This window comes from Balaenoptera musculus, chromosome 4, assembly GCF_009873245.2.
Source record: "Balaenoptera musculus isolate JJ_BM4_2016_0621 chromosome 4, mBalMus1.pri.v3, whole genome shotgun sequence".
In the NCBI taxonomy this organism is placed as follows: Eukaryota; Metazoa; Chordata; class Mammalia; order Artiodactyla; family Balaenopteridae; genus Balaenoptera; species Balaenoptera musculus.
In genome coordinates, this window is record NC_045788.1 from 15290232 (window position 1) to 15316469 (window position 26238).

The 26238-nt window shown below is 49.3% G+C and overlaps 1 protein-coding gene across 1 annotated transcript in view; it reads right to left on the reverse strand.

The window, feature by feature from the left end:
* Positions 1–14959: 14959 nt before the first annotated feature.
* SLCO2A1 (solute carrier organic anion transporter family member 2A1) overlaps positions 14960–26238 on the reverse strand; it is a 77999-nt gene continuing 66720 nt past the window's right edge. The window contains exons 11-14 of the mRNA XM_036850503.1: positions 23802–23965; positions 20434–20498; positions 17813–17936; positions 14960–16979 (exon numbers count right to left, since the gene is read on the reverse strand). Of these exons, the coding sequence (XP_036706398.1) occupies positions 16859–16979; positions 17813–17936; positions 20434–20498; positions 23802–23965 (474 nt within the window). The 3' untranslated portion in view covers positions 14960–16858. The remainder of the gene's footprint in view (positions 16980–17812; positions 17937–20433; positions 20499–23801; positions 23966–26238) is intronic.

Sequence of the window (26238 nt, forward strand, 5' to 3'; positions counted from 1 at the left end):
GCACTGTGCAGGTTGAGAGGGTTTCCTTGTGCTCTCTGGTTGCACCATGATTATAGCTCTGTTCCTTTTTAAAGTGTGAATTATGTGCCCCACGAACATCCCAGTGCAGTGAGGTGGGAGGAGATAGGAGGGTGTGTCTCCACAGATTCCCAATCAACACATAAGAATCATGCTCATGGACTTCCTTGGCGGTGCAGTGGTTAAGAAGCTGCCTGCCAATGCAGGGGACACGGGTTTGATCCCTGGTCTGGGAAGATCTCACATGCCATGGAGCACCTAAGTCCGTGTGCCACACTACTGAGCCTGCACTCTAGAGCCTGTGAGCCACAACTACTGAGGCCCTGTGCCTAGAGCCTGTGCTCCGCAACAATGAGAAGCCCGTGCAGCGCAACGAAGAGTAGCCCCCGCTCGTGGCAACTGGAGAAAGCCCGCATGCAGCAACGAAGACCCAAAGCAGCCAAAAATAAATAACATAAATAAATTTCTTAAAAAAAGAATCATGGTCATATGAGGTTATCCATCCAAAGACGTGGAATAAGATTCAGTGGTATTCAGATAGTACAGTGATTTGTAGATTCCTGACTCATTGCCATGAACGTTTTGTTCCGTCCCCCTGCCCTCCATGTGTCCCTGTGGCCTGAGGGGGCCCATCTTTGCAATCTCACACAAAGTCCAGTGAAAGAGTGTGATTTTTAAATTCTAAAATGTGTGTAAGCATATTAAATGAGTGAAGAAAATTCATGGATAGAGGACTGGACTTTATAAAAAAACGAAAGCTTTGTTCTTTTTTTTAATATTTGAATTTTTTTTAATGTTTACTTATTTATTTTCTTATTAGTTATCGATTTTATACATATTAGTGTCCATATGTCAATCCCAATCTCCCAATTCATCACACCAATCCCCCCACACCCGGCCACTCTCCCCCCTTGGTGTCCATACAGTTGTTCTCTACATCTGTGTCTCAATTTCTGCTCCGCAAACCGGTTCATCTGTACCATTTTCTAGGTTCCACATATATGCGTTAATATATGATATTTGTTCTTCTCTTTCTGACTTACTTCACTCTGTATGATAGTCTCTACATCCACTCACATCTCCACAAATGACCCAATTTCGTTCCTTTTTAAGGCTGAGTAATATTCCATTGTATATATGTACCACAACTTCTTTATCCATTCGTCTGTCGATGGGCATTTAGGTTGCTTCCATGACCTGGCTATCGTAAATAGTGCTGCAATGAACACTGGGGTGCATGTGTCTTTTTGAATTATGGTTTTCTCTGGGTATATGCCCAGTAGTGGGATTGCTGGGTCATATGGTAATTCTATTTTTAGTTTTTTAAGGAACCTCCATACTGTTCTCCATAGTGGCTGTATCAATTTACATTCCCAACAACAGTGCAAGAGGGTTCCCTTTTCTCCACACCCTCTCCAGCATTTGTTGTTTGTAGATTTTCTGATGCTGCCCATTCTAACTAGTGTGAGGTGATACCTCATTGTAGTTTTGATTTGCATTTCTGTAATAATTAGTGATGTTCAGCAGCTTTTCATGTGCTTCTTGGCCATCTGTATGTCTTCTTTGGAGAAATGTCTATTTAGGTCTTCTGCCCATTTTTGGATTGGGTTGTTTGTTTTTTTAATATTGAGCTGCATGAGCTGTTTGTATATTTTGAAGATTAATCCTTTGTCCGATGATTCGTTTGCAAATATTTCTCCCATTCTGAGGGTTGTCTTTTCATCTTATTTATGGTTTCCTTTGCTGTGCAAAAGCTTTGAAGTTTCATTAGGGCTCATTTGTTTATTTTTGGTTTTATTTCCATTACTCTAGGAGGTGGATCAAAAAAGATCTTGTTGTGATTTATGTCAAAGATTGTTCTTCCTATGTTTTCCTCTAAGAGTTTTATAGTGTCCGGACGTACATTTAGGTCTCTAATCCATTTTGAGTTTACTTTTGTGTATGGTGTTAGGGAGTGTTCTAATTTCATTCTTTTACATGTAGCTGTCCAGTTTTCCCAGCACCATTTATTGAAGAGACTGTCTTTTCTCCATTGTATATCCTTGTCTCCTTTGTCATAGATTAGTTGACCATAGGTGCGTGGGTTTCTCTCTGGGCTTTCTATCCTGTTCCATTGATCTATATTTCTGTTTTTGTGCCAGTACCATATTGTCTTGATTACTGTAGCTTTGTAGTATAGTCTGAAGTCAGAGAGTTTGATTCCTCCAGCTCCTTTTTTTCCCCTCAAGACTGTTTTGGCTATTCGGGGTCTTTTGTGTCTCCATACAAATTTTAAGATTTTTTTGTTCTAGTTCTGTAAAAAATGCCATTGGTAATTTGATAGGGATTGCATTGAATCTGTAGATTGCTTTGGATAGTATAGTCATTTTCACAATGTTGATTCTTCCAATCCAAGAACATGGTATATCTCTCCATCTGTTGGTATCAACTTTAATTTCTTTCATCAGTGTCTTGTAGTTTTCTGCATAAAGGTCTTTTGTCTCCCTAGGTAGGTTTATTCCTAGGTATTTTATTCTTTTTGTTGCACTGGTAAATGGGAGTGTTTCCTTAATTTCTCTTTCAGATTCTTCATCCTTAGTGTATAGGAATGCAAGAGATTTCTGTGCATTAATTTTGTATCCTGCAACTTTACCAAATTCATTGATTAGCTCTAGTAGTTTTCTGGTGGCATCTTTAGGATTCTCTATGTATAGTATCATGTCATCTGCAAACAGTGACAGTTTTACTTCTTCTTTGCAATTTGTATTCCTTTTATTTCTTTTTCTTCTCTGATTGCCGTGGCTAGGACTTCCAAAACTATGTCGAATAATGGTGGTGAGAGGGGACATCCTTGTCTTGTTCCTGATCTTAGAGGAAATGCTTTCAGTTTTTCACCATTGAGAATGATGTTTGCTGTGGGTTTGTCATATATGGCCTTTATTATGTTGAAGTAGGTTCCCTCTATGCCCACTTTCTGGAGAGTTTTTATCATAAATGGGTGTTAAATTTTGTCAAAAGCTTTTTCTGCATCTATTGAGATGATCACATGGTTTTTCTTCTTCAGTTTGTTAATATGGTGTATCACATTGATTGATTTACGTATACTGAAGAATCCTTGCATCCCTGGGATAAATCCCACTTGCTCATGGTGTATGATCCTTTTAATGTGTTGCTGGATTCTGTTTGCTACTATTTTGTTGAGGATTTTTGCATCTATATTCATCAGTGATATTGGTCTGTAATTTTCTTTTTTTGTAGTATCTTTGTCTGGTTTTGGAATCAGGGTGATGGTGGCCTCATAGAATGAGTTTGGGAGTTTTCCTTCCTCTGCAGTGTTTTTGGAAGAGTCTGAGAAGGATGGCTGTTAGCTCTTCTCTAAATGTTTGATAGAATTCACCTGTGAAGCCATCTGGTCCTGGACTTTTGCTTGTTAGAAGATTTTTAATCACAGTTTCAATTTCAGTGCTTGTGATTGGTCTGTTCATATTTTCTATTTCTTCCTGGTTCAGTCTCAGAAGGTTATACCTTTCTAAGAATTTGTCCATTTCTTCCAGGTCGTCCATTTTATTGGCATAGAGTTGCTTGTAGTAGTCTCTTAGGATGCTTTGTATTTCTCCAGTGTCTGTTGTAACTTCTCCTTTTTCATTTCTAATTTTATTGATTTGAGTTCTCTCCCTCTTTTTCTTGATGATTCTGGCTAATGGCTTATCAATTTTATCTTCTCAAAGAACCAGCTTTTAGTTTTATTGATCGTTGCTATTGTTTTCTTTGTTTCTATTTCATTTATTTCTGCTCTGATGTTTATGATTTCTTTCCTTCTGCTAACTTTGGGTTTTGTTTGTTCTTCTTTCTCTAGTTCCTTTAGGTGTAACGTTAGATTGTTTATTTGAGGTTTTTCTTGTTTCTTGAGGTAGGCTTTTATAGCTGTAAACTTCCCTCTTAGAACTGCTTTTGCTGCATCCCATAGGTTTTGGATCATCGTGTTTTCATTGTCATTTGTCTCTAGGTATTTTTTGATTTCCTCTTTGATTTCTTCAGTGATATCTTGGTTATTTAGTAACATATTGTTTAGCCTCCATGTGTTTGTGTTTCTTACATTGTTTTTCCCTGTAATTGATTTCTAATTTTATAGTGTTGTGGTCAGAAAAGATGCTCAATATGATTTCAATTTTCTTAAATTTACTGAGGCTTGATTTGTGACCCAAGATGTGCTCTATCCTGGAGATGTGCACTTGAGAAGAAAGTGTAATCTGCTGTTTTTGTATGGAATGTCCTATATATATCAATGAAATCTATCTGATCTATTGTGTCATTTAAAGCTTGTGTTTCCTTATTAATTTTCTGTTTTGATGATCTGTCCATTGTTGTAAGTGAGGTGTTAAAGTCCCCCACTATTATTGTGTTACTGTCGATTTCCTCTTTTAGAGCTGTTAGCAGTTGCCTTATGTATTGAGGTGCTCCTAGGTTGGGTGCATATATATTTATAATTGTTATATCTTCTTTTTGGATTGATCCCTTGATCATTACACAGTGTCCTTCCTTGTCTCTTGTAACATTCTTTATTTTAATGTCTATTTTATCTGATATGAGTATTGCTACTCCAGCTCTCTTTTGATTTCCATTTCCATGGAATATCTTTTTCCATCCCCTCACTTTCAGTCTGTATGTGTCCCTAGGTCTGAAGTGGGTCTCTTGTAGACAGCATATATATGGGTCTTGCTTTTGTATCCATTCAGGAAGCCTGTGTCTTTTGGTTGGAGCATTTAATCCATTCACGTTTAAGGTAATTATTGATATGTATGTTCCTGTTATCATTTTCTTAATTGTTTTGGGTTTGTTTTTGTAGGTCCTTTTCTTCTCTTGTGTTTCCCACTTAGAGAAGTTCCTTTAGCATTTGTTGTAGAGCTAGTTTGGTGGTGCTGAATTCTCTTAGCTTTTGATTGTCTGTAAAGCTTTTGATTTCTCCATCGAATCTGAGTGAGATCCTTGTTGGGTAGAGTAATCTTGGTTGTAGGTTCTTCCCTTTCATCACTTTAAGTATATCATGCCACTCCCTTCTGGCTTGTAGAGTTTTTGCTGAGAAATCAGCTGTTAACCTTATGGGTGTTCCCTTCTATGTTATTTGTCATTTTTCCCTGGCTGCTTTCAATAATTTTTCTTTGTCTTTAATTTTTGCCAATTTGATTACTCTGTGTCTCTGCGTGTTTCCCCTTGGGTTTATCCTGTATGTGACTCTCTGTGCTTCCTGGACTTGGGTGGCTATTTCCTTTCGCATTTTAGAGATGTTTTCAACTATAATCTCTTCAAATATTTTCTCGGGTCCTTCTTCTCTCTGTTCTCCTTCTGGGACCCCTATAATGTGAATGTTGTTGCATTTAATGTTGTCCCAGAGGTCTCTTAGGCTGTCTTCATTTCTTTTCATTTTTTTTTCTTTATTCTGTTCCGCAGCAGTGAATTCCACCATTCTGTCTTCCAGGTCACTTATCCGTTCTTCTGCCTCGGTTATTCTGCTATTGATTCCTTCTAGTGTATTTTTCATTTCAGTTATTGTGTTGTTCATCTCTGTTTGTTTGTTCTTTAATTTTTCTAGATCTTTGTTAAACATTTCTTGCATCTTCTCTATCTTTGCCTCCATTTCTTTTTCTTCACTATCATTATTCTGAATTCTTTTTCTGGAAGATTGCGTATCTCCATTTCATTTAGTTGTTTTTCTGGGATTTTATCTTGTTCCTTCATCTGGTACATAGCCCTCTGCCTTTTCATCTTGTCTATCTTTCTGTGAATGTGGTTTTTTCCCACAGGCTGCAGGATTGTAGTTCTTCTTGCTTCTGCTGTCTGCCCTCTGGTGGATGAGGCTATCTCAAAAACTTTGTTCTTGAAATAGGTAGCTTGTGAGTATAAAATTAAACTATATATTAACAATTAAGCTCCCATTTAAAAAGTAAATATTGTGCTCTGACAAGACAGAACAAATGTATGCAGATATTTTGGGGTAAAAAGCTATTAATTAGAACATTTTAAGATCCAGATGAATTTTGAACAATAAATATTAAAATTTATTATAATTTATGCTGAATGTTAAAACTGATAATCCTATTTTTTGTCACATAATGTTTTTTCCCCTGTCAGACAGTGCAGACTGAGGAAGTGGGGAATAAAAAAGTCACTTCTTTATTCTACTAAGTTAAAACAAATCAGACTTTTGGCTTGAAGCCATCTCTGTCTAAAATAAGTTGCAGGGCAGGTGGTGCCTTATAACATGATAATATTGGCCCTCATTTTAAAAAATCATAAATATAAAGGTAAATTGGTGAAACTTTTACAATTGGAAATGCTTTCTATTTGAGGCACTTCAATACAAAGACCATTTATTTAAAAAGAGAGTAACATGTTACTTTATAATAAAATCACAAGTGTTGATTTTAATCTAAAATTTATTTAAAACCCTTAATTAAATAAAACCTTGTAAAATCAAATCTTAGGTGTGAGTTTTACTTTAAGGACGATTCTGTGTTTCATCCCTGGGGCAATGGTGCAATTACAATGGTGCCCAAAAGAGATGCATGCATGTCATTTTGACTCTTTATACTGTGAACTATGATACACAGAAGCACATAAAGCATAACTGTATGGTTCAATGAATTATCACAAAACAATGCACCCACCAGTAGTTCAAGAAGTAGAACATTGCTACAATCACAGCAGGCATCCTCATGCCCTTCCCAGTTACTAAGCCTTCCTTTCTTCCCAAACGTAACCACTTTTCTGACTTACAACATGCAGTTTCATTTGAGTGGTTCTGGAAGCCCGGGGTATGAATTCTATTGGGTTTCAGCTTTTCACTCAATGAAATGTTTGTAAGATCCATCCATGTTGCTGTGGTTACTATACTCATTGCTGTATGTATCGTATATGTATGTGCTCGTGTATGTGTATGGTGCAGTTTCCAGGTGGGGCTATTATGAATGATGTTGTTATGAAACATCTTGCCGGTGTCTCTTGCACACAAGCAGTGTATTTCTGTGGGTATATGCATAGGAGTGGGATTTCTGAGTCAGATGATATGCAATGTGTTCAGCTTCAGTAGAAAATGCCAAAATGCTTTCAAAATGATTACACCAATTTACACCCCCACCAGCCACGTATGAGCATTCCTATTCTTGCCAACACTTAGTATCATTGGTCTTTTTAACTGTGGCCATTCTGGTGGGGATATAGTAGAATCATTTTGTAGTTTTAATTTTTATCTCCTGAATGACTAATGATATTAAGTACATTTTAGTATATTTGTTGGCATTTGGATATCCTCTTTTGGGAAGTAAGTATACAAGTACTTTGCCCATTTCTCTGTTGGGTGTATGTTTTTCTTGTTTACATGTATAGGAATTTTATGTGCAGATTCTGGATACAAGTGTTTTACTTATTATATAAGTTGGAAATCTCTTTTTCTTCTCTGTGGCTTGCTGTGTCACTCTTTTAATGGTGTTTTTGCTGAAAAGAAGTATTTAATTTTCATGTAGTTCAATTTATCAATCTTTTTAATAGTTAGTGCTACTTGTACTCTACATAAGTGATCATTACTGAGGTCTTCCACTTCTATTTCAACTTTGGAAACAGGCAGTTTCTTATGAAGTTACACATACACATACCCCTTGATCTACAAATTTTTACTCCTAGGTTTTTCCCCAAGGGAAATGAAAACATAGATCCATAAAAAGATGTGTGCATAAATGTTCCTAGCAGTTTTATTCATAGTAGTAAAAAAAATTGTAAACAACCTAAATGCCCAGGTGAATGGATAAATTATGGTATACTCATCCAACGGAATACTAACCAGCAACAAAAATGAATGAACTTGTAAGTATCCACAACCACATGAATGAATCTAAGCAAAAGAAGCCTGACACTGAAGACTATGTATTGTGTGATCTCATCTATATGAAATTCTAGAACAAGTAAAGTTATCTGTAGAAATAAAGCATATCAGTGGTGGTTGAATGAGGTGAGAGGATGGGGTAGGGAGGTAAGTGTAGTACTGACTGCAAAGGGGTATCAGAAAATTTTCTGGAGGTCATGGAAACATTCTATATCTGGATTCAAAACTCACTGAACAGTAATTAGGCTTAAAATTAGTGCTTTTTGTTGTATGCAAATTATATGTCAAAAAAGTAGATTTTTTTTTTTTAAAAGCTTATTTTCTATTGTCTCCGAGGTTTTGGTCTAATCACTAGGAGGCTAGAGTGCTGTTAAGTGAGATGGGAAAGTCAGTGAAAGGAGGTCTGGGGAGAAAGATGGGAGTTCTGCTTGGACTTCATTCTCCAGCAGGCCCAAATCAGCCACCTGCAGTCACCACTGTCTCTCACAGCTTCTAGCAGGCAGTCATCTATCTGGCGGTTATTTCTCAAACGCAGTCCTTTGCTTCTGGACTGACCCTTTCCAACATTCACCCGGATTTCTGGTGGCTTAGCTTGAAGCTTTAGGGGTGTAGGTATGTGTGAAAATTTATATACCCACAGGGGCTAAGCATGTGATGTGGGGACCTCAGCAGCCCTAAGAATACAGGGACCACCTGAAAGGGTGGTCTCTACTCAGCTCCAGTTCCTTGTTGTAGGACTTGAGTACTGGCCCAGGGTTTTTCCAAGAAAAAACCCCTGAGATTCAAACTCTCCCAATGATTGCAGCTAATTTAAAAACATAAATGTCAAGTGGGCCAATTAGACCCCATGTGTTGGGCCCAGAGACAGCCAGTTCCCAACATCTGTTTTTTAACAAGGCACATTCTGGTGCAGGGACCCACTCCAGCAGGTCTCACGCAAACCCTCACACTCTGGGCAGCTCAGCCTGGCCACCGGGAGCCTGTGGGCCCCTGGGAGGATCCTGCTGCTTGCTGGTCCCGCCCTCGGCTCTGGACCTGCTGGGGCATCTCAGCTCTAACCTTCTCTAGCAGCAGTGCCCCCAGCAGCCACCAAAACAGGAAGGAGGCCTCCTTCCTGAGAACCTACCTTTGCCAGCCTGGCTCCCTTTCCCAAGTACAATGCAGCCCCAGCGGCCTTTTAAACCCAGAAATCTGGTTGCGTCTTGCCTCTTAAAAGCGTGTCGGTGACTTCCCATTACCCACAGGCAGCATCCAGTTACTAAAGGAGGTGTAGACGGTACGTGGCACACCTTCCCTCTAGAGCCTGCTTCCCAGCTACACTCGGCCTCCAGCAACTTGTAACTATGCTACCCACCCCCACCCCCCTCCAGGCAAACATACCACAAGCTTCTCCCCTGTGAGTCTCTAAGCCTGTAGTTCCCCCGCCCAGAACACCTTCATTCTAAGGCCCCCGCTCCACAAACTTGCTCCCATCCTTCAAGATTCAGCTGGAGTTCACCTCCCCTACTCCTGATCCCTAATCCACTAGGGAACTGGCCTCTCTCACTTTTGTGATACCACCACATACCCCCCTTCGCCCTGCATTCCGATGCAGGCATCTGTCTGCACTTCTCCTCCATGACACTATTGCAACTGGAATTATTAGCCAATCTCAACCACACAATTTGTGTGCCTTCTTGGTTACGTCTGTCTTCCACCGGGGAACGGCTTCTATTTGTCTTGTTCACCGCCACAAGCCTGGTGCCCGGCACTTACCTGATGCCCGACCCTGAGACAGGATGGGCAATTGGACACTCCCCGAGATGGACAGGGCCTGAATCGGACATAGCTTTCTCTCTGGTGCCCGCTTCTGTCTCAGGGCCAGACCCCAGGAGGTGCTCCGAGAAGGAGTTAAGGAGGGATGGGAGGATACCTGAGCGCCCTGCAGCCACAGAACGATGGTTCCCAGGCGGCGGCGCTGCGGGGAGGCTGTGACCCCACAAGGCGGGCTGGGGTGACCGCCCTGCCCACGACACGTCGGAGAGCTTGGGGGAAGACATGTGTGCCTGCGGGCCTTCTCGGTGCTTCCTGGCACCGTTTTCTCTACCTTCCTCGTTCTTGAATGTGTTTACTGCACTTTCGTACTGAAAATACAGATAAACAGACTAAATGGCGCTTTATCGCGCGTCGGGGGAGGGAAGTCTTCTCAAGGACACGCCAGGGGCAGGCGCTGGCGGGCTGAGACCCCGGGCGGTCCCGGGGTGGCCAGGATGCGGAAGTGGGGTGGGCGAGAGGAGCCCAGCGGGCCCCAGGGCGCCGGGGCGGGGACGCTAGGCTGCGGCAGGCGCGCGGGGCCGGGCGGCGGGGGGCCCCCGGACGCGCCCGGTGGGGACACAGAGCCGGTCTCCCCCGCGCCCCTCCGGCGGGTGGGGCGTGGTACCCGGCGTCTCACCTCCGGGCCCGGCGCGGCGGGCGGCGCCCCCTGGTGGCCGCCTGCCCCTCGGCCTGGCTCCCGTGGCGCCCGAGAGGCGCGGCTCTGCAGACCCCAGCGCCTGCCCCGCGCCGCCTTCGGGGGAAATGAGAGAAAAGGGCCCAGAACCACAGTCCGCTGTGCCCCAGGTTCCTCATGGGAAACGGCAGGATAATTGCATCTCACTGGGCTTGTGGTGACGATTAAAGGTGCAAACGTATGTGAAGCTCTTAGGACAGAGTCTGGGCGCTCAACACACCTGATCTATTGAAATGCTGGGCTGCAGGAGCCCTTCTGGAATCTCGGTGTAGATGGAGAGGAGGCTGGCGTCAAGGAGCCAGCCGGGAATAGCGTGAAAGCTGCCTCGGTCTTTCTCAGTGGGGGACCCAAGGGAGAACTCATCCGAACCCGCTGCTTCCTCTTCCGTAAGCTGGTGGTAGTGAGGTGTAATGAGGGCCGAGGTTTAAACAAATGTTGGGCCTCGTCTGGGATCTCTGAGGTCAAGTTTATGGAGCTGGTGTCTGTAGAAGGGGATGCACGCTGATGGACCACAGAGCAAGGAGAAGTGGGTAACAACACACCGAAGGCCTGGATGGATGCCCCTTTAAATTACCTGCCCCGTTCTGCCCTGAGACTCAGAGTTTCTGACTCCCAGCTCCAACTCTGGGGTTCCAACAGGCTCAAGTGGGGAGAGAGAGGAGGTGCGAGGGGAAGAGAGGGGATAGAATAGCTTCCACCTCACCCTGGGCTGGGGCAGCCTTGGAGCTCTGGCCAAGAGGGAGGACGCAAATGGGTGGTTCCTCCAAGCACAAGACGTGGGGGCTCCCTGGGAGCATGCCAGGTGTGCTGGTGTGGGCTGGGGGTACCGAGAGGACCGCTCCCCGAGGGACGGCAGGGCCCACTCAGGAGCCCCTTCCCAGTGTAGACAGAGTCCTGGAGGGGACCTAAGCTAGAAGGACCTTCCTGGGATGGGTTGGCTGGGGCTCTGAGGCCCTCCTTCCAGGCCCAAGTGGGAAGAGACGGGCACTGACTCAGGAGCCAGGACCAGGGCGCCCCACCACTCCTGGCCGCCCTCAAAACCCTCCAGGAACCGCTAAGCCCAGACACGACTGCTTCTCCAGAGATGACCCCTGCTCTCCTTCATAAACCCTGTGTCCCGTGAGTTCTCAGAACTCCCACAGGTTTTCCTGCTTCCTGATCTCTGCCTGGAATGTCTTTTCCTGCACCTTGGGGTCTCTTGAAATCCAGCCCGTCCTGCAAGGATGGATCAAGCCCCTACTCTGATCTCTCAGCCGAATGAGCTCTCAGCACTTGTACCTAATTCTTGCTTCTAATTATGTGACCTTGGAGGTTAGGGATCATGTGTGTATCATCTTTTGTCCTCATCTACATCAGGTACTAAGTGAATAAATGAAGACACAAGTTACAACTGGGAGGGCCTCATTTTCTCCATTTGTAGGATAGAACTAGTTGTACTGGCCTTTCAGGGCTGGTGGAAGCTCTGGGTGAGATTCCTCCACAGAGGATTGGCTCACCCCCTCTTCCTCCTCAGGGCCCTTCTCTCTGGCTCCTCAGCCTCCCTGTTCCTTTGGCCATTTGCCCCAGAAAGTTTCTCCCATCTCAGGAGAACCCTTCCCTGACCCCGCATCTCCCTCTGCCAATACTCCATCTGCTTCCTCTGAGCCAACCTTCCTGCCCACCTCCCCGTTCCTCGGCAAACTGCCTACGGGCTCAGCTTTGCCTGGAAATCATCTCCTCACCTTTGCGGACCCAGTACTGATGCTGCCTCCTTTGGAGAACTTCTTTTTGCTGTACCCCCTCCCCCAACACCTGATGCACTTGACTTAAGTGTCTCAGTGAGCACCTACGTCCATCCAGGTTCGCCCCAGTGGTGGAGGAGCCTAGCGCTTGTCCATATCTGCTTTCTGTCTCTTCTGAGCTCACAGAAGGATTGTCTTTCCCCATCCCTGTGGCAGTTAAGCAGGGACACCGACTAGTTCTGGCCGAGGGGCTGGGAGCAGAGGTGAAGCATGTTACTTCTGGGCCAAAACGTTTACTTACCAGTGCAAGACCTTCGAGGACTGCCTGGCCCTGCCTCATCCATCATGGCAGTGTGTTATGAAATGGACGTACTGAGCCACCGCTTGGAGGCCACTGCCCTGAGAGTCACCCAGACCCACAGTGGACTAAGACGTAAACTCCTGTTGTGTCACGTGACAGATTGGTGAGGTTTGTTACCCAGCGCAGCCAAGCCTATCCTGACTGAGTTTCCAGTTAGAGGAGTTTGTTAAATGAATGGATGGCTTTGTGAACTGTAAAGATCTGTGCACATTTTAGTTACTGTTATTGTCATCAAGCTGTAGCAGGTGCCTGGGATCAGGGGCTTCAGCAAGCTGTGGTGACCCCTGTGTGGCACGGCAATGACACTGCAGGGGTGGGGTGGAGAGCGGATGAGTGGGTGAGTGGGCAGGGTGTATCTTGGAAGAAAAACTTTCTCTCACTTACAATTTGCCAAGGGCTTGCCCACCACCTGTTTACATATTTAATCTCTGATTAAAGGTTATAATGAATTCTGTGCTGTTGGCAGGAGATGGACATTTCTCCCAGGTATTTAGTTCTTGTGGTTGTAAAAGATAGTATTTCTTTCTTGGATTCACAGAGTTTTTGTTTTTGTTATATTTTCTTTCTCTCTTTCTTGCTCTCTGTCTCTCTCTCTCTCTTTCACACACACACGCAGACACACACACACACAGCCCCTGTCAATCTCTCTGGGAATCTGTAATATAATATTTTAATATTAATTTGATAGTGACTGGATTCAGCCCCCAGATTAACTGTATCTCTTCATCTTTGAACGCAGTTGGAGAAAATCACAACGTGGCTTTGTTTCCTAAGCGAGACTCTGCTAACCCGTCACCAGGTGGGCGTGTCTCCTTGCAGGTCTGTCTGTGTGCAGCTCTCTCAAGGCCTTTTCTCTTGAAAGCCTTTTCCTCTTTGTCTCTTTTCTCCGTGACTCTCCTTTAACTCCTGGTGCTATAGGGCTGACGCGGCCCTGGTTAATGAACAGTTGTAACGTTCTTATTACTTGAATAGAAGGTGGGTAGGTGAAATGTTACCTGGTTCGCTCCACCTCCGTTACCTACCATGCTTGGCCCTCAGTAGATTCCCCCACCTCCATCCCATGGGCTAGTGAACTTCCGAGGGAACAAACTGACTCAGTAGGGGAGCTGGAGCAGACAGAGAGGGCTGGACAGCCTGTTATTATTTACATAAAGTTGACTACATGGTCACTTCCTTGGTTTCAGATTCCTCATCTTCAAATGGAGCCTTAAGACCAGTCTGGCCTCCAACATGGGGCTATGGTAAGGATCACCCCAAAGGGCTGTGGGCCAAAGGATAATTTATGGAGATACGGCATTTAATTCTCACTGCATTTTCCCTCTCCTGTGCCAAGAAGGCTCAAGGAAGGATGGGATAAAAAAGGTTCCTGCATACGCTTCCTTTCCTGGCTTTTTCGTTCAGCCCCTGAGGGGCTGGGAGAGGGAGTGGAGCAGAGGGGCGGGCTTCCTAGGACTGGATGTGGGGACGGGGAGCATCATTGGGGGTACACAGGACCCTAGTCTTGGGATCTGGTCTCTTCAGGGTTTCCAGGCTCAGGGAAGAAGCAGGGCTTCTAGGGGGCCTCAGACTGGGAAGGGACCAAAGACCCACAGTGGCAGGACGCAAGGACGTGCAGATGGCTCTGAGAGCCAAACTCAAGGCTGGTTGAGGTTGAATTTCCAGCCAGTCAGCAACATGAGGGCCTGAAGTCAGACACAACCAATATGAAGAAATGACAGTGACACATTTTGCACTCTCAAGCTTGTAGAGGGAGAGTTCCACTCTTAGGACTGGTAGAACCCAATATAAATGTGGGCTCTTGCATTGTTTTCTATGTCCACTAGCCCCTGATTGGAGCCTTTTCCTCCTCCCATCACCTTTGAGCTGACCACAGGCCCAGTGTGGGTCCGTCTCTCAGTGGTCTAAGCGTAAGTGGGCATCCTTGAGGCTCTGATGACCCACCACCCAGGGTCTGACAACAAGCCGCACCAGCCTCACACGAGGAGCCAGTTAAAAATACTGCTCCCAGGCCCCCTTCAACCCCATATAAAGGGCCTCTGGGGCTGGGTGGAGAGGGCTGGGAATCTGCATTTTAACAACACACTCTATGAGAGTCCAACACTCAAGGAAGCCTGTTAAGCTTTGCACCAGAAATGAAACGAAGGTGACACCATTATAATCCAAGCTGGCAGGTTTGCTGTGGGCCAGTCGTACTGGCTGTGACCAAGTGATCGGTGATGATTATGATATTAGTTCTCTTTGGTGTCATGGACTTAGCTGTCCGTGTCCAACCCCACTTCTGCATATAAACTCAAGGGCAGGGATCAGGGCTCCTGAGAGCCCAGCACAGTGGGGTCTTGACAGTCACCTGCAGAGCTTCACTGAAGGGACAAGAGGCACCTGCTGCTGCTGTGTACCAGGACGATGGGTTAGAGTGGCATCACCTCCCATCCCCATGGCCTTGGGCCCCCAAGGGTTGGGGCAGGGGCAACTCCTCTGGCCAGAAGGTATAGGTTCTTTCTGCTCTCTAGCAGATACACATGACAGTACAAATTCATGACCAAATTATATCAACAGCAGAATTATAATATATTAATAGCAATATCATAATAGAAAAAAGGCTTGGGAGGGCAACCATGTTCCAGAATCTGAAGGTTGGCATTCATTTTTCATGAGCTCAGCTGAAGGTAGTGCCTTCAGAATTTGGTTAAATGGCAGCGAGAAGGACCAGGGTTAGTGGCAGGGAATCATTTTCCAAGCAGGACGATTTAAGGGCCAAAACTGGCCCCTGAGGCTGCATGGAGCCTCCCTTCCAGAGTGAGATCTGTGGAAATAGAGCTGGTGGCTTTGGAATCAGGCTGTCTGTGACAGTGGCTTTCACAAAGACTTCGGTCCCATGGCAGTGTGGCTGTTGACATTCCACCATATGAGGCCTTTCTGGAGGTGGCTTCTGGAAGGGTCTTCCAAGAGCAGTGGCACTCAAGAGATCTGCATGTGGCCACGACCAACGTCCAGCTGCTCCAGAGGACATGGCGAGTCAGCTCCCTGTTTGGTAAAGGCCAGGAGCGGGCTCAGTCCGATGGGGCGTGGACGGTCAAGGTCTTGTTGACAATCTCCGGGTTCTTGCTTGTGCAGCCCCAGCCCTGCCCAGTGAGCCCACTCTGGGAGGAGGCCTTAGTGTAGATGGAGGGCGGGGAAGCTCAGGGAGAACCATGCACCAGCGCCGCCTTGCACAAAGCCGGTCTCCAATAAATAAAGTACTTGTGGATGAAAGGCCTCCCTTGCTGGCTTCTGACTCTGAACCTGCACCCACAGCAGCAGCGCCTCTCGGCCCAAGTCCGGAGAAGGTGCCCACCCCTCTGGAGGCGGTGAGAAGAGGCTGAGAAAATGCTGATGAGCGTGTTCAGGACCAGGACAGTCAACCTGTCGGGCCTCTACTTTGTGGGCTACAGGTGGCCGAGCAGCCTGGCAGCTTTTGACATTCCCCAGGCTTCATCACCTGTTTTGCGGACATCCCCGACGGCCTCTCTTTACTCCACGACACACAGGCTAAAGTCCAGACGAGGGAGCCCGTGTGAAGCCACCTCCTCTGCGCCTGGGGAGGCTTGTGGGGGAGGGGTTCTTCCCGCCACTCTGAGATGACAAGCCCTGTCCTCACACCGTGGAGTGGGGCCTGGGCATCACGACTATCCACAGCCGGCCGCGGGTCTTCACCACAGCGTGGCATTCTTAGTTCGAGATATACCCCCAGAAAGACAGAGAGAAACATGCACAGACCCGTGTACGGAAGGGCCTAGAGTTAACGTGAACGGCATTTGGATGGCCCATCCTTGGGTGTCAGTCCCAGCTCTGGCGCCTGAGCGTGGGTAACTGAGAGGGGACCAGCTGGCCGTACTTCCCAACGGGGCAGCTTCCAAAGTGGCCTCTCGGGGCAGGAAGCGAGGATCTGAGGGGAAGGGAGCGGCCCCTCCTGGGTTCTGTGCTGGTGCTGAACCCGGACGCAGAGGGGGCTGCAGCCAGCCTCCCCCTCCCCTAGCCTGGTTCTGGCCAGTAAGAGCTCAGCCCTCCCTTCTTCCTCTGGGCAGATACCCAGAGGTCTCTCCGCCTGGGAAACCACCCACTACGGGGCTGGGGGGGCAGAGCTGCCTCAGTGAGCATCCCTACTGCGCAGGATGAGCCTGGGCCTCTGGGGGCCCCTCCCAAGGGGCCAGGGAAGACCCAGCCCTCCAGCTCTGTGCCCCCCACCCGCCCAGGTGCACAGCGGCCCCAAGGGACCCTGGGGTGCTCTGGGAGGAGGGGACAGGGAAGGCAAATGGTGGTGGGGTTTTCTTTCTTATTTAAGAAACGAAAAGGAGATGCCGTGTTAACGTTAGTAAATGTGGGCAGGTGTGGGGCAGGGCCCGCTCTCGGGAGCAGGGCGGCGGCGAGGTCGCCTGTCAGATGAGGCTGGCGGCCTTCTCCTGCACGTTGTACTCCTTGCTTTTCTTCACCCGCCAGCTGACGTAGAGGAGCAGCAGCATGCCCAGAGCCTTGTAGCCCACCTGCAGGCCCAGGTACCTGGGGGGCAGGAGACAGGACCCGTGAGGGGTGTGGAGGCTCTGTGGCCAGCATCCCAGTGGCCCGGGCCATGTGTCCTCACCACTCAGGGAAGGATCCGGGCCCACCCAGGTGGGGCCTCTCTCCTCATTCCTTTTATCCCCAAGACCACAAGCCTCCCAGGGAGTAGATGTGGGACTCCCAGTCCAGTGCTCCTCATCCCTGCCCTGGCGCCCCCTGGAGGGCCAGAGAAACACTGCAGACCCAGCCACCTGGAGGGTCCTGCTGCCCAGCACAGCCAGGAGGGGGCACCTTCCCGCTGCCCTCTTGGTCTGCCCCTCTCCAGGCCTTCTATGCCACTCCCACGCCATTTCCAGATCCCGTCCAGCCCCCTGAAGCCCACTCTCCCTGCTGTTTCTGTCTGTGGGATGAGGCAGCAGGTGAGGTGGCTGGAAGAGGTGCCAAACTCAGTGGTGCTGCAGCTGGGTGCCGCCTGCCCTTGGCCTCTGCCAGGAGCCGTGATGGGCCACCTCTTTCTGAGCAGTGGGAGGCTGGCCTGGCATCATCATCCCACAGCCACGGCCTCTCCCTTTGAAAAACCTCTTTCTGCTGCTGTTCCCGCCTGCCGAGGGCCAGTGGGGACCGCAGAAGGGGGGACACATCAGAGCAGCCCCTGAGTCTTGGACGGCTCTCTGTGAGTCCTGAAATGCCGGTCACCGGTGGCCCCGCTCCCTGCCCAAGGCAGCTCCCCTCCTGCCCTCTCCCTCGGAGGCCTGAGAGCCTCACAGTTGCCACCGGAGCAGATGACGGCCTCTGCTTGGGCCTGGGGCCTGGCACGTTGTGAGGGCCCTCACCTGTCTCGGAGAGCATCGTTGTCATAGTAGATGCAGGCCCCTCGCCTTCCAGAGCACTGCGCGCCCCAGCGGATGCAGGAGTAGTCGATGGTGAGTCCGTAGAGGGCTGGAGATGGCAGCCAGGCTGGCGTCAGTGGGAAGAGAGTTCAGAGAGCTCAGGTCACGTGCAGCTGCCAGCAGAGGCGCCCGGCAGGGTGGGGAGCGAGCCCCCAAGTGCCCCTGCACGGCTCACGGGCATGAGCATGGCTCTGCCCCACCCTGGGAACCACAGTGACTTTGGAAAGCAGAAGAGCTTTCCGTGAAGCCTGAATTACTCTTTCACCAGAGGCTTAGAAGAGAAAAGGGGCCTGAGCCATCCTTCCAGGGCAGAGTGAGTCACAGATGTCACCGTGGGCCTGCTCAGACAGATACCATAGTTCCCACACTTGGGATTGCTAGGCTCCACTGGGTGGCAGGAGGCTCTTGAGGACACCAACTCCTCGGGTTCTCACAGCAGCCCGGAGGTGGGTGGGTGTCCTCATTTTAACGGGAGGGAAGGTGGGCTTGGCTGGCTCACCTTTGCATAGGCAAGTGGGGTTAGGGCTGGACTTTGCACCCTAGTTTTTGGAGGTTCAGATCCCACATTCTTCCACTACACGAAGCTGCCCTGCTGGCTTAGACAACACCCCCAGCAGACCCCCAACACCCTGGCTGCTCAGAACCTCCCAGGCCCCCTGAACTTCCCCACAGCTGAGTGGTGAGAACTGGTCCAGCAGGGGCCACGCCCTATGGCTGCTGAATATTCGGATGAGCCCCGCATCCTTAGCTACAGTTCTAGGCAGTCACTGGACTGGGGAAGGGCTTGGCTGGATCCACATCTGGGCCAGGCCACCCCATTCTCAGAACCACTCTGAACTGCCTCTCAGACTCTGTTTTGGGCCCTGTGGGAAGCTGCTTCTGGAGGAAAGAAAAAGGCAGTCTTCTGCTTGTGGCTCTGCCCAGAGGTGGGAACCTTCAAGAACCAGCCTCTCTATTCAGACCTGCTGGCTCCCAAATCTCCAGGTGAACAGGGGATGGAAACTGGACACAAGGACTGACCTTCCTGAATGATGTTCCCTGAATAGAAATAAAGTCCAGAAAAATTTTCAACCAAGTCCCAGTGGGTAATTTGAAACTTGCCAAGTCCTTGTTTCTACCCAGGGTGGAATTGCCTTCTCAGGTGATGAATGGATCCCTCCAGCCTGCGTTTTCTATCTGTGGTGGCCACATTGAATTATCTGAGCTCAAATGAAAAAACAAAGGCAGCAGGTGCTTTGAGCCTCAGGAGAGGGGCTGTTTTCACGGTGGCTGGAAGAAGCAGGGCAGGGCTCTCCGGAGCCCATCCTGGCTGCTGTTGGGCTGGGCGGAATGTAAGGTTTCCTTCCCAGTGGAGGTTTCAGAGCAAGTTATAAATGATAAATTATAAATGGAAAGGCACTGTGGTGACGACCATATCTCTGCCACCAGGACAGGATAGATCCCAGTGTCCTGTGTCCTTTGTGCTTGTAATATAGGCCACAGGAGCAGAGTCTGAAGGGGGGCTTCTGGGGCGAGAGGAGCAAGTGGCCAGAGACTGAGAAATCCCACCGAAAAAACTGGTTCACTCCTCATCATCCCACATCTCACCCAGATTTGGTCGGAGAGGGCCCCCTGCTCAGCAGGCCCAGGAGAGACATCACCCACACACCCCAGCGTGATCATGGAAGCTGCTACGGGGTGAAGTGCAGATCAGACTCCCGGGTAATAATGCACCATGGGCTCTGCAGGGATTTCAGCGTTTAAGGTCAGAAAGTGCACCTTGATCACAAATGAAGTCCCTCCACTGCAGTCACCGTATTCCCCGCTGCAGTGCATGCCCCTGGGTCTTCAATAAATCTGTCCTTTTATCTGGTCCCTTTACTCAGTGTAAATCTGTCCTGGAATCGGTCCCTTTACTTAGTGTACCTTCACTGCAAGGGTCTCCATATTAGTGCCCTGTGTTTATCTCGTGCCTGGAGGTGTCCAGAAGGGACAGTCCAGCGTGAGCAGTCTGGGAAGGGACCTGCTGGGCAAGCTGGCTGTTCCCTGATGCCTGCAGGCAGCTTGTCCTCCTGTAGCCAGTCCTGATCTCTGGGCGCAGTTCCCTTCCTCCTGGGTTCTGCGCTGCTCGAGAGCAGGCAGGGTTGGCCGGCAGAGGGCCCCACTTTGCCGAATAGAGGTAGGAGGAGTGGATTTTATCAAATGGAAAGGAAGCCAGGGCTGGGCTCCGCTGCTGTTCTGGTTGGGACAGGAGCACGAGGTTTTGTTTCTACAGAGAATTCTTGGAGACAGATGAAAAAATACCTGCCTTCAATGTTCTATTAGGCATTCTCAGCTGCACCCACTTTTCCTTTTTCTTACGTAATTTCATTTGGTGTTAATGCCATAGATGGAATCTTTCCTAACCTCAAGTGATGGGGAAACCGCCCATATGGGATTTGGCATTTACTGTTGTGTTGACCGTGTACAGCTTCTCTTTACGACAGAGATGAGACGGGGCTTTCCCCGTCCCCACCCTGCACCCCACAGCCCTCTGAGTCCCCTTCATCTAGGGCCACGAGGAAGGGGGCATCTCTGACACTTACCCAGCAGACGCATCAGCAAGAACTGTACTCCGATGGCAAATGACTTTTCCTCCTGGTTCACCACGCTGAAAAGGCAAACAGGAAATCAGCCGTGGGAGGACTCAGGGCTGTGCCTTCCCTCCACTGGGACAGCCAGCCTCAGGGCACATCGGAACCTGCCCTCACGTGGCCTGACTGGGTTCACCTGGGCCCCGAGCTCCTGTTGCTCCTCTCAGTGGTCCTCAAAGCACGGTCACTGGACCAGCAGCATCACCCTGGGAACTTACTAGAAAGGCAGATTCTCAGGCCTTGCCTCAGAAGAAGAGTCAGACACTCTGGGGATGGGGCCCAGCGATCTGTGTTGTAAGAAGCCCTCCAAGAGATTCTGTGCACACTCAGGTTTGAGAACCACTGGTCTCTGTGATTTTCTGGCCTGCCCAGAGTCCCCTTCAAGAAGCAAAGGGCAGAGCATCTGGGAGCGGAGAGGATACTGAAGGCTGTGTTTATGGCTGCAGGTCTGAACAGCTCCTGTGGTGTTTACAGCAATAGAAGACAGCCCTGATACAAAGTGTAATTAGTGCCCCTGGGCTTTCGGCTCCTGTGTGCAACTAAAAGAATCCTCTACTTTGGGCCGGCTTCCGTGGGCATGAGCCCTGTGTGGCCTCACAGGGCCCCACCCTCAGAAAGGTCCCGTGTTTGCTTTCGTGCTCTGCTGTGGCTGGCTTGAAATTCTTAATAATTTTGGAACCAGGAGCCTTGCATTTCCATTTTGCACTGGGTCCTGCAAATTATGCAGCCAGTCCTGCCCCCACCCTTCTTCCCTCAAGAGGAGAAAAGTGCTTGGCTGAGGAAGGAGGTTCAGCGAGAGAGGAGGGAGGCTGTCTGTGGGAGGTCCTGCCAGGCCCCGTCATCCCTGCTGGGCGTGGAGCAGAGGGAGGACACGCCCTTCCATGAGGTGGGGAGCCAGGGGCGGGCCAGCTGGGCCACCAGGCTTCCCTGTGCCCTGAGTGCACACACTCCTGAGTGGCAGCTGGCTGGGGGAAAGCATTCGGGGGCTGAGGGGCCAGCAAGGGAGGGAACTCGGAAGTAATCCCCAGATCTCTGCAAACATCTCTTGTTTTACCTCCATAGTTCTGCTAGCAAACTGGAAAGGGACCTTCTTTCAGCTTCTCAGAATACCCACTGGGGTGAAGCAGCGGGGAGGCACCCACTAGGATCCCCCAAGTGGGAAGTGCCTCAAATCTCAATCTCATGGACACTCCCTTTATTGCCCATAGATCCCTTCAGTGGTCCAACCCATAATAGATGCTTCCGTGTCTTGGTCCTTATCCCTGGGCAGACTCCCTTGGATTCTCAGCTAAATGGGACTTGGGAACCCCAATTTGGCTTCTGATAGAGATTTTGAGTTCCTTGTACTCTCTGCCCCTTCAGCCCCGAATTAACCCTGGCTCTCTGACCTCTCTTTCCTGATACATTTTCGGCAAACCTTCACTCCCAGCCTGTGTTTCCATGCCTGGCTGGAGGCCACGACTGACACAAATAAGGTTTGGGTCGCCTACAATGCCATCTTTAAGCCTCACCTTCTCCATACCTCACAGCATCCATTCTTTCATCTTTCCCAGTGGGATTTATCTTTAAATCATTTTGGGATACTGGGGCCTCTTCTCCAATTTCACTCCAGCCCCTGACCAGAGATTTTCTAGAAAAGCCCACCCTGTGGTTGAAATGGTGCTTTGCCTCCACTACTTCCCCATCCCTGGGGCTTGACAGTCCTGTGGGAGGTGATCTAACAGGGATGCCCTTCTCTGCTGCTCAGGGACTTCCTTTTCCTATTCCCTCTCCTCGTCATGGCCACCCACACCCCTTTCTCAGGATCACTGGGCCCACCATGGTCCATCTGACTTGGGGTGCAAGAAGGGAAGCCCACTCAGGGGCCTCGGGTGAAAGCACGGGTACTTGGAATGCACGGATGGGGAGCAGCGGAGGAGAGGGTGGTGTTGGGAGGCATCCCTACACAGTCTTGTGGCGTATGCTAAGAAGGCGAAGTCCTGACTGTTCGCTTCGTGGGCCATTTCCCAGGGTTGTGGCTGCAACGAGCAACCTTGAGGCATGAGGTAAAATCTTCTAGACCAGCAGCAGGCTTGGTCTATATAAGCAGCGGCTCTCCCAAGCTCAGTGTTCCTTAGCTGTGACCTACACCCACTGCAGGTGAAACATACACCTGAGCCCCTCCACGTCACCCAGCAGGACTTGGGGGACGTGGATAAATGAGGCAACATGAGGTTCACACTGCTTGCTGTGCTGTGAGCAGGCAAGTCCTTTGGCTTTGACCCAGGAGTCTCCCAGCCTCTGCCAGCATCCTTGTGGAAGAGTAACAGAAACAGGAGCTTGGTAGTTTGCAAACTAACTTGTAAATAAGGTAAAATCCCAGACCCTTCCTCATCTCCTAGTCTTCTGGGGAAAGTAGGTCATTGCCACCTAGCTAGCTGATAACAGTAATAGCAATAACAATAATTTGGTTAATAGTGATCATTAACCAATATGCAGAGCACCTTGTATTTACAAAGCAATTTACCATATAACCCTGACACCAATCCTTCGAGGTCAATATCATTAACCCCCTTTCATCCGCGAGGAAACTGAGACTTGGTGAGGTGGGCAACACCCAAGGACTTTCAGCTAGTACATGGCAGAAGTGGGCCTTTGACCCTGGCCCCGGGCTTCCAGATCCTGTGTTTTTCCCTCTCTGCTTGCCAGACGGATGAGGACACGAGGGAGGCAGGCAGGGGGTGAATTATGCCCACTTGGTTGAAACCTTATTTTCTCCTTCGCCGAGGGTGAGGTGAAGGGAGGTCATTCCCTGTCCACACCTCAGGGGCACCTCAGTGCTGCTGTAACAGGATACCTCTGTCTTCCCCTCCCACCTGGCTGGCCCTTCCCTTCTGACCTGGCTCCTAGCACACTGCGCTTTTCTCATTTCCATCCTTTCCGTGGCCCTCATTCTGTCTCTGGAACTTTCCTCATTTTCCTTCCCCGATTTTATGTATCCAACTGAATTCTCCTCCGTCCTCTCAGTTCTTGTAGGACTTGAAGATAAGTCAATCTCCAGGCGTGCGGTCAGGCAGCCTGGCTTGGTCACGTGGCTCAGCCGTCAGGTCCCTGTGCGGGATGGAGGCACAGGGACCCCGTGAGACACGGAGTGAGGCTGCAGCTAGGGACTCCCAACAGGCCCGGCACAGAAGCCTCCGCCACTGGCGCACCAGCATTATCTCCCTGAATCACCCCCAAGAACGTCCAAGGACTCTGAGGGGCACGACAGGCAGGAGAGCTGAGAAGGGGGCAGCTGGGCACGAAGTGAGGGAAGCGTGGGGACGGAGAGGCGCACTCACCGCAGCACCATCATGTAGAGAGGGTTGTGGGAGATGCAGGCTATGAGCGCCACAAAGGAGATGAGGAAGATGGCCGGGAGCAGGAAGTGGGCGCAGGGGATGGGGCACGGGCCCGTCTTTGCTGAAGCGGATCCTCCTCTCACGCAGCTGCAGTTCAAGTAGGTCTTGGAAGGAGAGGGAGGGGAATGGGGGAAACCTGCTGTTATTATTTCGACTCCGCATACTCTAAACACCTGCTCCAGCTCTCGCTCCTCTGCCTTCCCTGGGGAGCTGGTAATGCTGGATGCAGAGGTTGGACAGGAGACCAGGTGGGGGTTTCAGGTGCCCCATGGATCCTGCCTCTGACCACTATTTGGGCAACAGAAACCATCTTCACCAAAACCAGTTGTCCAGCGTGGGCTGGGCTCTTCCCGCAGTTACACCCATGTCGGGATATGTAGGATTCCACTGCCAGGCACGGCCCACCCAGTGGGGACCGGGGCCTGGGAGGGCCCTCCTCTGGAGCAGCAGTGGTTTTGTGGGTTGCTGTTTTTGCTGTTTGTGTGTTTACTGCAGGGACGTTAAAGGAAGATAAAAATAGGAGGAGGTAGCAGTGGGAACCCAGAGGAATCTACTGTACTTTCTGCCTGAGAGGAATTCTTCCTGTCTGCAAAGGTCTCTGTCTCAAGTCTGCGAATCCGTGCAGCTCAACACTGTTGTACAGCTCTCCTTGGTGGCCACTGCCTGTCAGGTGGCCTTCACCTTTTCTCTCACATTGTCTTCTGATAGACCAGCCTATGGTCCAATTACTGTAAGTGTCAAAGTAGTTATAGGGTCAAGATTAGAACTAATGAGCTGGTATGCTTCCTTCTACTAGGCATTGGAACTATGTACCCTTTTTACTTTGGCTACTAGGAAGCTCATAATTAAGTTATATGCAGTGTTGCTGCTACCTCCCTCAGTCTGGATTTTTTTAAACATAGATACTTTTCCTTATAATTTGCTGTTTTTTCTTGATATTGTGCTAATGGATTTTGGTCTTGATGTGCTTGTGCTGTTATTGGAAACCTGTCAAGATTATTTCTAGAAATAGATGAGTCAGAGATAAGTAAATAAAGATAAGAAAACCACAGAAGCCACCACAGGCTCCTCCGACTAGAAAGCAACTGAGAGAGCATCTTGCCCAAGTTCTTTGTCCTCCTGCTGCCTGAGAACCACACTCCTCTGCCCGCAGAGCTGGCTGTGGAAGCAGCCTTGTCCTGTCCTCTCAGGGGAGGATGGTAAATGGGTCTAGCCTTGCCTGTGCCCTCCACACAGGCTTAAAGGAATAAGATGCATCCTCTCCTTAGGGCATCCTCAGGGGAACTGCAAAGACTTCCCAGCGCTCTTAGGAAAAAGAACATCCAAATCCTAACCTGACCCCTGCCTGCTCCCTGGCCGAGCAGGGTGTGACACTTCTCCTCAATCAGTGGCAGCCCTGGCCTTCTCTCTTTTCTCCTGTGCCAGCTAATTCATGCCCTGGGGCCTTGCAGTTGCATTCTGTTCGCTTCACTCCCAGGTCTTCATAGCGTTTTCTTCTTCTGGTGGTTCAGTTCTAATGTCACCTCCTCAGGGAGGCCCCCAGGCATTCTCTGTCCCATTAAGTCTCTTCATGGCATGCGTTACTTTCTAAAACTCCCTTGTGCATTTATTTGGTAGAATACAAACTCATGAGGGCAGGGACCTGGGCTGATGGGTTCCCCCCTGAATACTCAGCACCCGTGGCTGTGTCTGTTGTTCGCTAAGTGTTTGCTGAGTAACCACACAGACGACTGGACTTGGTTTGCTGCTGTCTGATCCTGGGAGGCTGGGAGCTGTAGTGCTCTGAGGGCTGGCCAGGACCTCACCAAGTTAGCCTGGTGAGTGTGGGCTACCTGAGTGGGAGGCTGTGGCTGGGAGATACCTGGCCTTGCACAGACATGCCCCAGGCTGAGGCAGCACCCTGAGTTCTAGTCTCAGATCTGCCCCTAAATAGCTGCAGACTTCAAGCCAGTTGTGTGGCCATAGCTGAGTGTCGAGAGGGATTGAACCAAATGCCCTCTATCACTACTTCCGGCTCTAAGCTTCCAGGTCCACATGACAGAGGCCCTCTGCCCTCGATTTATCTGGGCCAGTCCATGTGGCTTTGCAACACTGCCAGGACGCAGACAGGCCCATTAGGACCCGTCAGGGTGAGACTGGCAGGCCTCAGCTGAAGGATTGCTCTGGCTTGTTTCTGCTCTGAGCATTGTTAGGCCTCAGGAATGTGACTTTGTTGGACATCGGCCCATCTTTAATTGACTTTAGGCTGTAGGCATCTGGTCATGACCCTAGGGAAGGGGAGGTGGAGAGAGGGTGGGTGTGGCCCAGAGGCCAGGATGCTGGGAATGAGAGGGGTGGGGCCCTGCCCATCCCGAGTGGAGGAGCCAGCTGCAGGGGC